At 40.1% G+C, this 15,079-nt stretch overlaps 1 protein-coding gene across 5 annotated transcripts in view; it reads right to left on the reverse strand.

Annotated features, from left to right (window-relative positions):
* The window catches only part of LOC117263130 (CUB and sushi domain-containing protein 3), a 479,142-nt gene that overhangs the window by 321,582 nt on the left and 142,481 nt on the right, over nt 1-15,079 (reverse strand). For all 5 annotated transcript variants that reach the window (XM_033636295.2, XM_033636294.2, XM_033636293.2 and 2 more), the window contains one exon: nt 4,252-4,364. In XM_033636295.2, coding sequence (XP_033492186.2) covers nt 4,252-4,364 — 113 coding nt within the window. The remainder of the gene's footprint in view (nt 1-4,251; nt 4,365-15,079) is intronic.

Genomic DNA, 15,079 nt, shown 5'->3' on the forward strand with positions numbered 1-15,079 from the left:
GTAGGCACATGGAAGGGCAGGGAGGTGTGCTCTCTCTGCCTTAAGACTTTCCACATAAGTGTGTGGAAGGGTAGAGAGATGTGCTCTCTCTGCTTTAGGCTTTCCACACAGACCCGTGGAAGAGGCTTTCTGTGTAGGTCCGAGGAAAGGCAGAGAGGGCCCAGAGCAGAGTCATACAGCCAATTATAAAACTGCAAATGGAAATAAAGTTTTCTTTGACTAAAGTGGCCCTGACTGAAATAGAATTAACATTTTAGATGAGAAACAGGCAATGCAGTAAAATGATCCTGGTTCTTATTTGAGCAGCACTGCCTAGTTTTACTGTTTGATCTTTTGTTTTTTTCCTTGCCTCGTTTTGCGTCATGCTTTGTTGAGAAACAGACAATAATCTTAGTTCATATATGATCTGCACTGCCTAGTTTAACCATTTGATCTGACTTTGGTTTGAGTTTAAGTTTGAGAGAGAGGCAGTTTTCTCTCTCGCTCTGTCTCTCTGTGTCCATGGTAGTGGCAGACATACAAATGTACAATCTGAAGCTCAAGCAACTTCCCAAGAACCAGCAAAAGTCCGCCAGATGACTAGAATTTTTGCTGGCAAACGAATAGGTAGATCTAGGTGCTGGCAAGATGTAGGGAAATTCACCGTTATTCATTCACACACACTACCCACATTGTTATGACTCAAAGCTGATTGTAAATCTCCAAAGTATCCCTTTAAGCATGTGTGCCTTTTATTAGAACGGTCTTTCTACAGTCTCTATTATAGTTTAAGTTTCTTGAAAAAAACATCACCAGTGCTATCTTGGTCACAGTGCATTCTGTAATAAGACATAACCCAGATTCAGTATTAATATCCCAGCAGTACAGAGGACTACCAAATGAATACTACATGACCATGACTACGTCACATACACCATCTGTGTACCTCTACCTCTGCAACTTTAATATACACATTGCAACAGAGTGTTGTAATGTGTAACAAGACTATAATTATAATGGCCTCATGTTTAATACGTATTATCTACTGCCTAAGTAAATGTCTTGCAATGTGTCCTTTTAAATGACATAAGGAGTCATATATGTAAGACAGACGATACTGCCGCCTTGTCAGCTGTTGACATCTAAAGTGCTCAGTGAAAAGAAAGTAACGACATAATTGTGTACTTATTTGTTTTGTTGGTTTGCTCGGTGTCATGTGTGTGCCTCCGGTACACAGTTTTATGCTCCTCTGTTTTATGCTCCGGAACTAACTGCCTCATTGAGGACATCAAAGTTTTTCTAATCTAAATCTAATCTGAAATTTTTAATGCGCACAGGACATGGTGTTGAAACATAGTGAGTTCTAATTTTAACCATCACTTCAACTATTCATATCTCTTCTTTCATCCGTGAAAATGGTACCATGGTGTTTACTCAGGCCCTCAAGGGAGAGAGTGAAAGGGGATGGTTTAGCTACCCTTGGAATGGGCCTTCTGAAAGCAACCCTCATATTTTCTTTGTTAAAATATTAAAAAAAGACTGGGTAAAAACATTTTAGCATGACCATGTCATGCTTAAATTACCTCAATAATCCAGTGTTCTTAATGTGTACTAAAATCCTATATGTCCGAGAGACAGTTTGTCTGTTTTGGTTGAAGTTATATGAGTGTACAAGTAAAACCCAGGTCAGACCAAAGATTTGCAACGAGAGCAGTTGAAACTTGAAACTAATTGCAATGTACCAGCAACAATCTGAAACCTGCCAGTGTATTGTTTCCATTGTTACTCTCTGTACTTCTGTTATTATTAAAAGCTTTTCAGGCTTATTTTGTTGTTTAAAACTGGCTAATTTGTAGCTTCTTGAAATATGAATGAGAATAGTGAAGGTGAAATACTGGCTACGGTTGCATTTCTAGTAATGATGAAATGGCAAAAACATAAACAAGATCATAATTAATACTGCACGATAATGTAAATAATCAGTGCCAATTAACCAGTCAATGAAGCATGTGGGTGTGGACTTGGGCTCAGCAGGGACGGAGGGCTGTTGTCAGAGAATGAATGCCACAGCAAGCGAACGCACCATCTGCTGATAGTTTGTAGCTGACTTGGCCAGTGGACTTCGCTACAAGTCCATCGGCTGTTGCAATCGGTGATGTGCTTTACCTTCTAAAGGTAGCTGCTGGAGACTTTACAAGCCGGGTTTCAGGTGACACTAAAAGCTGTTCTGAGTCTGAGTAACTGCCTAAATTGGTTTCATCATGTAGCAAATCTTTGGTGTAAACTGGGCTTAAGATGTTTTAGTGCCAAAGCACTTGGCCCTGGGGGTCAAAATGGATTGATTCTCAAAATCTGGTAGATAGGTGTTCTATGGCAAAAATGACCTTCCTGCAAGCCTATAATATAGAGCCTTCAGCATACTCTCATTTTATGTTATGCTCTGCCCATGCTTTCCTCTCTCTGGATTTGACAGCCTGCCATGTTGAAAGGGAATGAACTTGTCACCCATTAGGGAGTCCTTTCCTGTGCTGAGTGGAAAGGAGTCAAAAAAAAAATGTGAGTTCAGAACATGGCAGTTCTCCTTGAAAACTTTCAGAATCTGAATGCCCTTTAGAAGGAATTGAATTCAATAGAAATCATGTACTCTCTGTCCCCAACATATAAAAAACAAAACACTGTGAGTCCCACTTATACATACTATATGAACATTCAATATGACCAACTATAAAGACTATAAAGTTAGATTTAAGTGTTTGTTCATGTATTTGTCAACAACATATATAACTCTCTTGTGGTCATCCATAACCATATGTGGATGTATAAACAGATAATGCTAAGTAGGGGAGGCTTCAATATAAGTGTCACAAAAAGAAAAACAAATAACCTTATACACCGATTAGCCAAAACATCAAAACCACTGACAGGTGAAATGAATAACATTCATTATCTTGTTACAATGCAGTGTTCTGCTCAGGAATGGCCCAAGGAACATGACAAAGAGCTCAAGGCATTGACCTGGCCTCCACATTCCCCAGTTCCCAATTTGAATGAGAATCTGTGGGATGTGCCAATACCCCAGATCCATCCATGGTGGGGCCTCTACGGATTGGACGTACCTCTGACAAGTCAAGGTATGGACACAGGAAGTTTGGAGATGCCCTGTGGTGTCTGGCACCAGGGTCGTGACGGCAGATCCTTTGAGTCCTGTGGGTTGCGAGATGACGTATCAGCATGTCCCAAGGATGCTCGATTGGATTTGGATCTGGGGAATTTGGAGGCCATGTCAAGGCCTTAAGCTCTTTGTCATGTTCTTTGGATCATTCCTGAGCAGTTTCTGGAGTGTGGCATGGCGCATTGTCCTTCTGGGGGGGCCACTGCCATTGGGGAGTGTTGTTACCATGAGAGGGTTTGCTTGGTCCACAATGGTGTTTGGGTGGGTGGTACATGTCAAGTGGCATTCACATGACTGCTAGGGACCCCAGGTTTCCCAGCAATACACTGCACTGTAACAAGATGATCAATGTTATTTACTTTATCTGTCAGTGGTTTTAATGTTTTGCCTGATCACTGTATTTTGAAGGTTCTTTGTGTGGCATTTTGCTTTCTCTAAGTATTATGTGTTTAGCAAATATCAACAGGAGTTGCTTCAAGTAAACAGCACACAGTGCACCTGCTCAATTACTTCTGCATTCAAAAACAAGGGGGTCTACCAAGGGAGTTGTTGCTGTCTGAATGCCCTTCTTTCTTTTATGGCTCACACCCAAAGTTCTCTGTGAGCTATGGACTTTTATCTGACATTTAGTAAGTACCTAGTGGTTGTTATTTACAATGTTAATTTTTCTGAACTGTAGAGGTCAACACTGAAGCACAGCCTATACCAGGGATACCGAGCTTGCTGCCCTAAGGGCTACTTTCGCAAAATGACAGGAGGCCAGGGGCCAGTCACAGCAAATTCACAGAGGTCAGGTGTATGCAGGAGTATTTTCAGGATTTAAGGTCATTTGGGGCTTAGCCTCCCTGGCACCTCCCCTCCTCCCCTGCCATTTTTTCTTTGTTTTTTTTGTTATGCACTCCAACACCTTATTTACATTAACAGTACAAAAAAAATTCCCAATGTGAATTAAGTTTATTTTCGCTGTGAATTAGAAAATGGTTGGAAGGGCCACTTGGATTTGGCCCACGAGCCGAAAGTTGAGTATCACTGGCCTATACATTATCACATACCAAGCCACACACACAGACAAACTCAAACACACACAGACACTGTCTGACCTTCATAGTTGAGTTTGAAGCCATGTGCAGAGACGGCAAAGTCGCTGGTCAACCGTAAAGAGAAGACATTTCCTGTACTGGTGACAGGAGGAGGAACCTGGAAGCCTGTTAGCCTGTAGAAACACAGAAGAGAGTGTTGACATTATCAGCAAATTACCAGACACATTAAACATGCAGGAAAAACAATAACCCCTCTATTGTTGACAACACAAAAGGCCTTACAGCTTGTTAACCTATAGCAGCAAGGAGATTAGCATATTCATGTGCTAAAAAAACAATATTCATTGGGCAAACAAAAAAAGCAGGTGCATGTTCTCAAAAGAGTGCATAAGATTTTAGTGACAGGCCCTCTGAGGATTTATTCAAACTCTTCATCACTTGTCAAGTAATTCATAAAATTCCAAAAACAGGAGGCTTGACATAATGTTTTATAATTTAAATTCTATATAAATTATGTTGTTAACTTTTGGGTGTTATCCAGAATCAATGCATTTTACTGTCTTTTGCCAACTTTTCATTTAAGTAACACTCTAATATCGGGGTGTAAAACATACGGCCCGGGGCCCAAAACTGACCCGCTTAAGGGTCCGATCTGGCCCGCTGGATAACTTTGTACACCAAATATTGATGCACTCATCAAGGCTAAGAGGCGTTAGGTTTTAGGAGCAAATTAAACAGTGAGTGGCCTGCTTCATGTAAATATTGCTTCAGAGGCTTTTCCACCCTGACCAGAATATAGTTCTCTGAAAAATCGGTGAATTCTTATTGTGATCATATTTAAAGATATTGAATACTGTGCAAAATATTGTAAATCAGCAGCTGTATCACATCTTAAAACCATATTGGTGGAACCCCCCTGACCCTAACCCTAACCCTTAGATTTTTAAATGGTTTGTAAGGTAAGGGGTAAGTTCACCTGGTTCATCAATAGCTTTGCACATTACATCAATGCACATCTGATGACAGTCGGTACGCTTACATGACATTGGAGAAAATGGATTTATTGTGTCTGTCCAATTAAAACCGACTTTTAAAATACATGTAAACGTATTAGTCCAACTGAAATAGTAGTATCGCACTAATCAGATTTCTTCAAGTCGGACTAACACACCCAGATGATGCGATTGGGAGTCGAATTTCTCCTGCATGTATACAGGCAAATGGATCTAAACTGGCCAAGGCACTCTGCGCATGCTCCATAGTTTTCACCCCGGGCTTTGACCCAGAAGTCAAATAGCATTAATGGGTAACAGCATTAGAAGCCAGTAACAACATGGCGAAATCTACATCCAGAACCAGAGCTGTTAAGTTATTCACTATGGTACCACTTTGCCGCTAGCTAACCATAGCTAACTTGTTTGTTGCTTGTTTGGTCTGTGATGTCATAGGGTTAACCAGCAATAGGTCCTATACTAATAAGCTGAGACCACCTCTGATATGCCTCCTTCTAGTGGAGTCGGACTTACTTCAGTCAATAAACTGATTGCTTGTATACTGGGACAATTAAATTGCCTTTTTGAGCTATAACCGTAGCTTGATTTAACTGTGCATGTAAACGTACTGACTAAATGTGGAAAAACTGAGACATATTGTTAAAACTGCACTTATTTTACTTATTTTCCAGACATCTCAGGCTGTTCATCATCTGTTTTGTAAATGGATGAGCATTTTCAGAATGTACTTGTACTTCTTTACACTAAAAGAACGGGGAAATTTGGAGATGCTGTTATTTACAGGTTATTATGCAATGGTTTTACTGGTCCGCATGTGAGACATGCACGATTATACTTTGCCAGTTTGATAACATTCCTATATCTGATGTTTGCTCATACCAGTACCACTGCCTGGCATACACTCTGGGGCAGAACACAAACAACTCTCCATTATTGAAAATATAAAGAAGGGCTGCACAAAAGCCCACTATTCGGTATGGGCTTTTAAACAAACTAAGCCACAAGATGAAAGTGCACCAACAAAAATGTGAGCCTTGGTCAGCTAAATAGTAATACTGAAATGGCTTTGTGTACAAAAGGTAAACAAAACAAAAACAAGCGAAAAAGAAATATCAGGAATCATGTAAGGAGGCAAGGCCGCCTTTAATCTGTACTCCACGGTTCCTCAAAAAATGAGCTTGCACAAAACAGCCCAGGTGTGTCCTCAGCTTTTAGATTCCTTGAATTAAATGAGGAAAGAGAGAGAAGGAGGAATAGAAGGCCAGCTTTTTTTCCAGGTATGGACAAGAGCCAAACCTTCTTCCTGCCACTGCAACACATTTTTTTTTTGTCCTGCAGCTACCATGCTCCCTTTATTTCACCTCCCTCCTCCCTTCCATTTCCTCCCTTCCTCTTTCATCTCTCCTCCTCCTTCCCTTCCTCTTCCCTCAATCCACTCGCACCAGCCTTTCCTCTAGCACCAAGTCACCCAACTTCCTCCCCTCTTTACTTTAACCGCCTTTCACACTTCCTATGTCCTCCTCTCTGCTCTTCTCTCTCTGGCATTTACCCACCAAAATCTCCTTTCTTCCTCTGTCCTTGTTAATTCTTCTCATCTCTCCGCCTTTCCATCTCCCTGGCATTCATACAGCGACGGTTTCCTTACTTCCTCGACACGCTTTCTTCTGTCTCACCACTTTTCCTTTTCACCTTTGTCCCCTAATTTTTTTTCCTCTGGCTTTGATCTTTACTTATCTCCCTTTTCTATATCACCTTTCTTTTCTACCTCCATTCACTTTCACCACTTAACTTACTAGGGACAGGCAATTTAAGTAATTTCCATATTTGAGGACTTGCATTAAATTATTACAGAGTACTTGCAAAAACAAAAAAAAAAAAAAAAAAAAAAAAAATCAAACGTTAAGAATAGGATCTAAAATGATCACCCAAGTGGAAATGCAGATAGCGATAGGGTTATTCTACTTTACAGACTGTGGAGATGAGCTATGATACGCAAGTTTAAAATTACAGTGCTTGCACGGAACATTCATTTTTTTTTTATTTTGTTGAAATACTTCCACACATTACTCTTATGCCTGGTCACCGTTCCTGATAGCAGATACATCACTGCCTCCCGTCCAAGAGATGTTAACTTTGAATGATTTCCTGCAACTGCAATTACGCTCCACATTCAGTACTTGAGTACTCATGTCCATCCCTACTTCTTACCATGCACAGACATTGAATCCCTCTGGCATCCGTCTATCTTTATTCAGTCTCTCCCCTCCTCCCCAGTCAAAGTGGAATTTGTGATACTGTAAAACACAGGTTACCATAAATCTCTTGGATCTTGCAGTATTACATGGGTCTTCTTTTTCTACCGATTCAGTAGCTTTTCATTAGCTGGCTGTTGATCCTTACTCCTCATAACTGTGTTTAACCTTATCGTTAAGTGTTTTTTCCCATCATGCCTCCTGCCTTACCTTTCTATAATACAAAGAAGAAAACATTTAAGGAATGTCAGAAAATCCTTGACATAGGAGACCAATTTCATGTTCTCCTAGCAACATTTGTACCTGTGAGTTGATACGAGTAATCTCTTGCTGGCTAATGGGAATGTGGCAACAAAGACTGTGTCCCTCGAGGACCTCCACCTTTCACACATACAATGAAACCTTAGAATTTTAGCATAACATGCATCTTCAGTTATAATAAAGTGTTTGTGAAGTATTTCAAACATTCACACAATTCTCAATCTGTCCTTTCATCTCCCTTTGTCTACATTTTAATTAATTAAGCTTTCAATCAGCAAAACAACCCCAATCAAATGTTTTTCAAGAACCTGCCCTCTGTTAGCCTCTCTATCTATCCCTCCTCTCAACCCTTCTTTCATCTTCTTTCTCTCCCTCCTACCTTGCTTTTATCCTCCATTATGGACCTACTTTATCACCTGTCCTCTTATCTTTTCATCTTTCTATCCTCCTTTTTATTTCTTTCACCCTGTCACCTCCTCCTTTTCATACTGTATTCATTTTCTTCTGGTCCTAACCTCTCTTTCATCTTTCTATTTCTCCATCTCTCCTATCTTGTTTGCCATGTCCCATCTCTCCTCACACTTTTCTTTCATTGTTAACTTGAATTTGGTCCTCTTATGACTTGTACTTTTCTCTAATCAATCTGTCCACCTTTCTGCTCATCCAAACTCTTTCACCCTGTATAACATGCTTTTATCTCCCGTCTATTCCCTTTTCCTTGTTTTCAGTTCCCCGTCTCTTTTAGTTGGCCCTCCTTCCCATTTTGATTCCCACTTCTCAGACGACTTACTCCTTTTCTATTTCTTCGATCTCTCTCATCTAGTCCAATACCACTCAAAGCACGAATGGTGGCCACTTTCTTAAAAGCACCCAACCATCTCTTTAATCTCTCCCTCTGTTCCTAATCTATATCTACTCAGTATTTCTCTGTCTCTGCTGCCTTCCTATTTTTGGTTGTTCTTTCCTCTCATCTGCCCCCTTTTAATATATCTCCCCACTTTTTATGCTTTAACAATTTGCTTTCCTTTCCCTTATTTCACTTCCCATCTAGACTTCCTTTCCCCTTCTATCTGTCCTTACAAATAGGGCTGTGAACTTCTAGTTGGTTGGTCGTTATGGTCTTTTCTGACCAAGTTCTCATTGCTCAGACAGTTGCTGGTGTTACTTTCAAAGGCTGTGTGTCCACCAAAGCCTTTCTTTTCCCAGTTGGAAACGGCATTTGTTGTTGTTCAGCACCTCTGTGATGGCTGGTCGTTAAGGTATTTGTCCGGACCCTTTTCCACTATAGTTGATGACACAACTGTCACCAGTTGAACTGGTGACAGTGAAGTTAAACAATTTCCTACTTTTATTTTTACAATAAAATGTCCAATAATTACAGAAGACATTCAGTGCTCACTAAGGCTTTATTTTACTAAATCTCAGGAAAAAACACACTGCAGGATGACACCGGAGCCCGTGTTGGAGTGGCAAGATGGCTAATGTTAGCTACTGGGATAAAAACAGTAAGTCTGTCAACCCCAGAGTTACATTCTATAGCATCCAGTATGTCAGATATTTCTCATCAGTCCCATTCAGTGTTTAGTGGTGAGACAGAATCGCACATGCAGCTCAGGTGGAAGTGTTTATGCGGTATATTGTCAGATAATATTACATTTGAGATCACATTTAATTTTCACTTGAGGCATTCCACTTGCCTGAACGCAGAGTTTACTTGCCCTGGGCAAGTGTTAATGTCTAGCCGTGTTACACAAAATAAATGCTTTGGTAAACACTCAAAGCCACCAGGTACAGTGCACTGTGGTCAATTTAGTTAATCTGGAAATAACTTGCTGATCTTTTTCCCCCATCAACAATGGGTTAGTTGAAGATTAGGTACAATTTCAGTCAACCAAGATTTTCTTTGTTTGAGTGCAGCCCTACTTACAATGATACCTCTGTAAAGACTAACAGTAAGCAAGTAAGTAAGATAGCCATGATGTGCACGTAATGATGGACATCACACCACAATGCTTAACCTACAGCACCGATACATAACTGTAAAGCCCTCCCTCTCCCCTATCAAACAATTAACAGTTGAATCTAACTCAAGTCTCCTTCCTGGCTCTCTTGTAGTCAAGATCGCAGCAAAGATAACAAAAGTGGGGATTAATTCATCTCGTACTGTGCCTAACTTTAGTGGATCACAATACATCCAGCGTGGAGACCATATTTTCTAAGGATGTCACAATCTGAGCCACGGCACAGGACAAAATGTGGCCTGCAAAAGACTAGGTAAGGCATGTTTTTAGCCCAGCAGAAACACCTTTTGCTATGTGATTATGTTCATAATTTGCGATCCTTACCTGACGGTCAAGAGGAGTGAGAAGTGATGGTATAAAACAGAGCAGTCTTTTTTTTTTTTTTTTTTTTTTTTTAATTATGAATCACTGCAACCACCAGCAGTCATTGAGCATACAGTCATAAATGTGCACAAATTTTTTTTTGGTTGATGGATCCAGTAGTATGCAAGATTAGCTGCAGACAGACACACACAGAACGCAGGCTTACAACTGGCTGTATTTAAGTGTGACATAATCTGACCTCGGCAACATATTGATGAAACTTTTTTTAAAAATCTAATCAAACCTATATATATCAAGTCTCTCAAATAAACGTCACATGCAATTTAATATACTTTTGTATAAACCTGACCACATACGTCTGTGTTTTTTGTCCCTTTTCTCACATAAATGCAAATGAGAGTCGTCCCAAATCCCGGCTAGAGGGTGGTGGTAATGCAGGTGTTTGGTAACGCCACAAGAAGAAGAATTTAGCAGTTCAGTTACATCAGTTGCATTTTAGCTAGCTAATAACTGTCCATCAAGTAACACAAACACATTGATAACCTGCATGAACGGACAGTGTTTTGCTTGTCTCCATACGCTCTGACTCATGCTGCTCCCTAACCCATACAGATCACTGCTCCCTCACCCTCACCCACACACACGTGTGTGAAATTGCTTCCTGTTGCTTTAATGTGATGGAAAATATGGCTAAGTTCAGTATATTTTTGTGTCACTTCAGCTGCCATTACCACAGAGTTTGGCAATGACTGAAGCCTGCCGCGCTGCCGTCTTCTAAGAAAACATTCCTCCTCTTAACATTATTCATCCCACTTCAACCCCTTGTTTTGGATTATTTAGCACCATGGTTGCACTTGTGCCTCTGGGTATCAAATTTGTAAAAGTTGGCCACAGCCACACAAATTTGCATCTTTTTTGCATTTTTTTCCCCAGAATTTTCTGCCAATGTCTGTGCGGCTTGACATATCTTTGTCACATTTCAATTCAACTAGATGTGTTGTTCCAAAAGGCATTCACCAGTAAAAATAAAGAAAATGAAAGATCCTTTTGAAACATTGTGTGCATTCGTGTTTTTGTAAGGAGCTTCTTGTTAAAAACGCAGCCAGCATAAAAAAGGCAAATATTGTGTTATGTAAATAAAACCTCGAACCATTCTCTTCCGCTTCCTGTCCAATATCTTATTTGTAATGCTTCACTCTTGCAAAAAACAAACTTTAACACACACACACACACTCCGCATACCCTATTTCCTGTGTAACAATTTATCACTGGATTTATGTGTTTTCAGATTTATGAGGTAAAACCAAAATTCTTTTACAGAAAGGGAAAGAGAGATGGAAGAGAGGGTGTCTGACATTCAAGGTCTATTCCTGCTGGAGTGTGTGTGTGCTTGTGGATGCATATGTTTGTGTGTGTAGTGTATAGAGTGAAATCACATTAGCAAGTGAATGAAGAACTAGCTAATATCAGCAGAGTGCTTTCTCTCTCTCTCTCTCTCTCTCTCTCTCTCTCTCTCTCTCAGAAACACACACACACACACACACACACACACATAGACAAACACAAGGGCTGTCACACAAGACACACAGACACAGACACAAACACATACAGATAGAAACACACTATTCTCTTTATTTTCTCCAAAAAAGCAACCATGCAGTCTAGCTAATGCGATTGTCACCCCCCTTTTCTCCTTCTCCTTCTCTCCTTTCCTTGTATCTGATGGTCTCTTTATTGCCGAGAGGGAAAAGAGATTTTTCATTATTATTACTGCCATGAAAGAAGGAGAGACAGGGTTCAAAGAGATAAACTGCAAAAATAAAATAGAAGAAAGAAGGATGGACAGAGTGAGACAAGTGGTGCACAGTTAAGGTTTTGTGTCGTGTTGAAAAATAATTTCTCGGATGAAATCGTATCTGATGTGAACTGCGTCGTTTAATCGCATCAAAGAGTCATCTGATACGGGCCTACAGACCATGTACTCTCATATGCTTGGGATAGATATTCATTGGAGTGGTGTGCATGTCCGCATGGATGAGAAATTAAAGAGTTTCATGCGTAGTTATTTCTGTATAGATCACATTTCACTTTACTGACATCAACTATTTTCTGGTGTAATCAGATTGTCATTGTTGCTGAACATATGGATATTGTATCACTACATTTACTTTTACAATGTTTTTCTTTTCAGAAGAGGAATCCTGCCTATAATAAAATACATAGTGATAAAATCTTCAGCCCTAGGAGGGGGAGTGTGAGAGACAAACCTAATGTCAGTCAGTTTGGGCTGGTTTGGGTGGGTGGGCTTGTATTGTAGTAGTCAAATAAATCTTGAACAACATACTGAACCTATACATGATCTAGGCACTGCATCCACCCTAACCAAGCATCCAAAAACAACCTTTTCTCATTGGGAGATTAACAGTATCTAACAAATCACACTAAGAGGCCGTACATATGCCGCGTCTTTAACAACCTCGAAAACAGGAGGTCGGGCACTACTTTTGTGCCTCTCTTGTGCCAGCTTTTAACAGTGCAGTGGCAGGTTGTGTCTAAGGTTGCTAAGCAACCTTAACAAACACTGTTTCATAGCCTATTTTCCTGAAATCCCGAGTGCAAAGCTGATCTTCTTCTAGGCGCTGGTTGTAAGTGTGTGGGCAAATCGTCCATGGGACAGATGTAAAGCTCTGACAGCCCTGCACCAAAATGATCAACTTTTCCATATTTATTACAGACTGATATTTACCGATAAAGGGAACGATATCTGTTGACTGTGATTGGTTGGTCTTTGTCACATGTCACACGTTCCAAAAGTTGAACTTGGTTTGTCTTGGGGCGCAGATGTCATGTCCTGAAAAACAGGTGCTCCGGAGCGTGTAAACACTGTGACAGCGTTGCTCTGGTGTATGAGCGCACCTGCCGCATGTCTACATTGAAAACAATGAATTTGAGGGCGCAAAAATCACGGTGTGTTTACAGTGACTTAACCTTTTAAAAATATGCAGGATGTAGCTGTTGATGACATACAGACATGCCATGTTAATATGAGGGTACTGTATGGAGTTATGGTGCAATTATTCCCTTGAGGCTTATCATAACTTTAATGGCAACTACTAAATGCCTGACCCATCACTTTAACCTAAACACAAACAGTTCTATGCTTTTAATCTACATGTATTCACTGCCAAGCCAAAATCTCCACACAATAGAGGTCGACTGATCCGTTTGGCCGATTAATTGGCTCCAATAGGACGTTTTACAAGCTATCTTTATCGGTGTAACTTGCCTCTGATAGTGACCAATAGCCACTGGTGCTAGAGCGAAAGTCCATGAGGAAGTGTGTGTCACTACTCCCTGCTTCAAATTAAAATGCCATTTTAACATAAAAGCCCTCCAGTGTTTCAAACACAGTCCATATGCTAGATTTTGACCTTGTCTTGTTTTTTTGTTTCATGAATCATAAAAAGTATTTTGACAATTAATTTAAAAAATACAAAATGACTCTTGTTACAAATTACATTGGAACGTTTTGCCAATTACAAAATACTCAAAAGCATGTAGGCTCCACACATGAAGTCAACATAATGTCACTGTGTAAATGTGAATCTCAGGTTGACTTTCAGGAAAAGTAATACCTGATATTTCCTGTTCCAAACTATTGTTATTATATCAGCCTTTAAAAATCCAGTATCAGTTCGCCCCCTTTAATGTTCTCAACCCTAAAGAACAGATATCATCAGCAAGTGAGATGTATTGCAGAGGCACAGATTGCAGCAATTTAAAACACACAAAACATAATAGTAAATGCAGGGCTGTCATGTACATGAACATGAACATTTAAATCAGATTAACTCTGGTAGGTCAGGACGCTAGGAAATACTGCTGGTATGATCTGATATATTGTATAAAGTACCTTAGAAAACATTTTTCTATTGCATAAATCTTTATTGTTGAGCAACTTAATCTCAGTTGTTGTTGCCCATCTTGAGGCCAGAGTGTTTGCTAAATGGAAAACAGAATTCAGCGCAAATTTACCTTTTTTTTCTCTCATCAGAATTAATGGGGATATGAGCTCAGTTTTAAAGTCTGTTTATTTTCCCTCAGTGAGTGTCAGTATGTGTAGCTACCAGTCCCTAACCACCAAGGAATAGTACCGAGAGACCACTGGGTGTGTTTGTCTGTGAGCTACAGAAAGTGTGTTCATCTGTGGCTGTGTGTGAGTGTGTGTTTGAGTATTTTGGTTTGTTTGTGTGTATTTTATTGAGTTGATACTGACCCAAGACCTGACCCCACAAACCAAAATGCTGTGAATCTCCTCTTCCCTTAGTCTCTCATCGTGTTCCTCCATCCATCTTTCATCTTCTTTCCCTCCCTCTTGACTGCTCTTTCATTCTAACACCTTCCATTGGGAGAACGGTAACTGTGTCAATTTCCTGCCCATTTACTTTTCTTTTCACTCGTCTCTCTTTCCCGTGAGGCCTGTAGCTTTCTACATGTACACCAATAAAGCCCCTCTGCCCACTGCCTCTCTTCGTACTCGTACTCGTCGTACTCTCTCTGCTAGTCTTCCCACTCAGAGCAAAAATAAATCAATGTTTATGATATCATTTTGTCTCAAATGTGAATAGCAAAAATGAACTCTCTTGATTTTCTCATTTTTTAAAATGATACAACCATTTGGGTTTGAGCCTTCATGTCTGTGTCTTGTGTCAGTGATTATAGTGCATTGGTAACACAAAGCAGTTAATTTAGCTAAAACGCGACAAAACAAATACCTCAAAACAATGACAAGGCGGCAAAGAAATCAAAACTGATGTTTCTGCTGTCTGAACTTTAACATTGCAAACATGCACTGCAGACAGAGGAGGGGGAGATACAGAGTGGAGTGTTTGTTAAAGGGGGCCCTTTGTTGCTCTGTGTTTTGAGGTAATTATAGTCGCAACTAATAACTCATAATGAGTCATGACACAATATTACATTATTAATGCCTGCAAATATTACATCTGCAATTTAGGAG

This window comes from Epinephelus lanceolatus, chromosome 16 (genome assembly GCF_041903045.1).
Source record: "Epinephelus lanceolatus isolate andai-2023 chromosome 16, ASM4190304v1, whole genome shotgun sequence".
Classification (NCBI taxonomy): Eukaryota; Metazoa; Chordata; class Actinopteri; order Perciformes; family Serranidae; genus Epinephelus; species Epinephelus lanceolatus.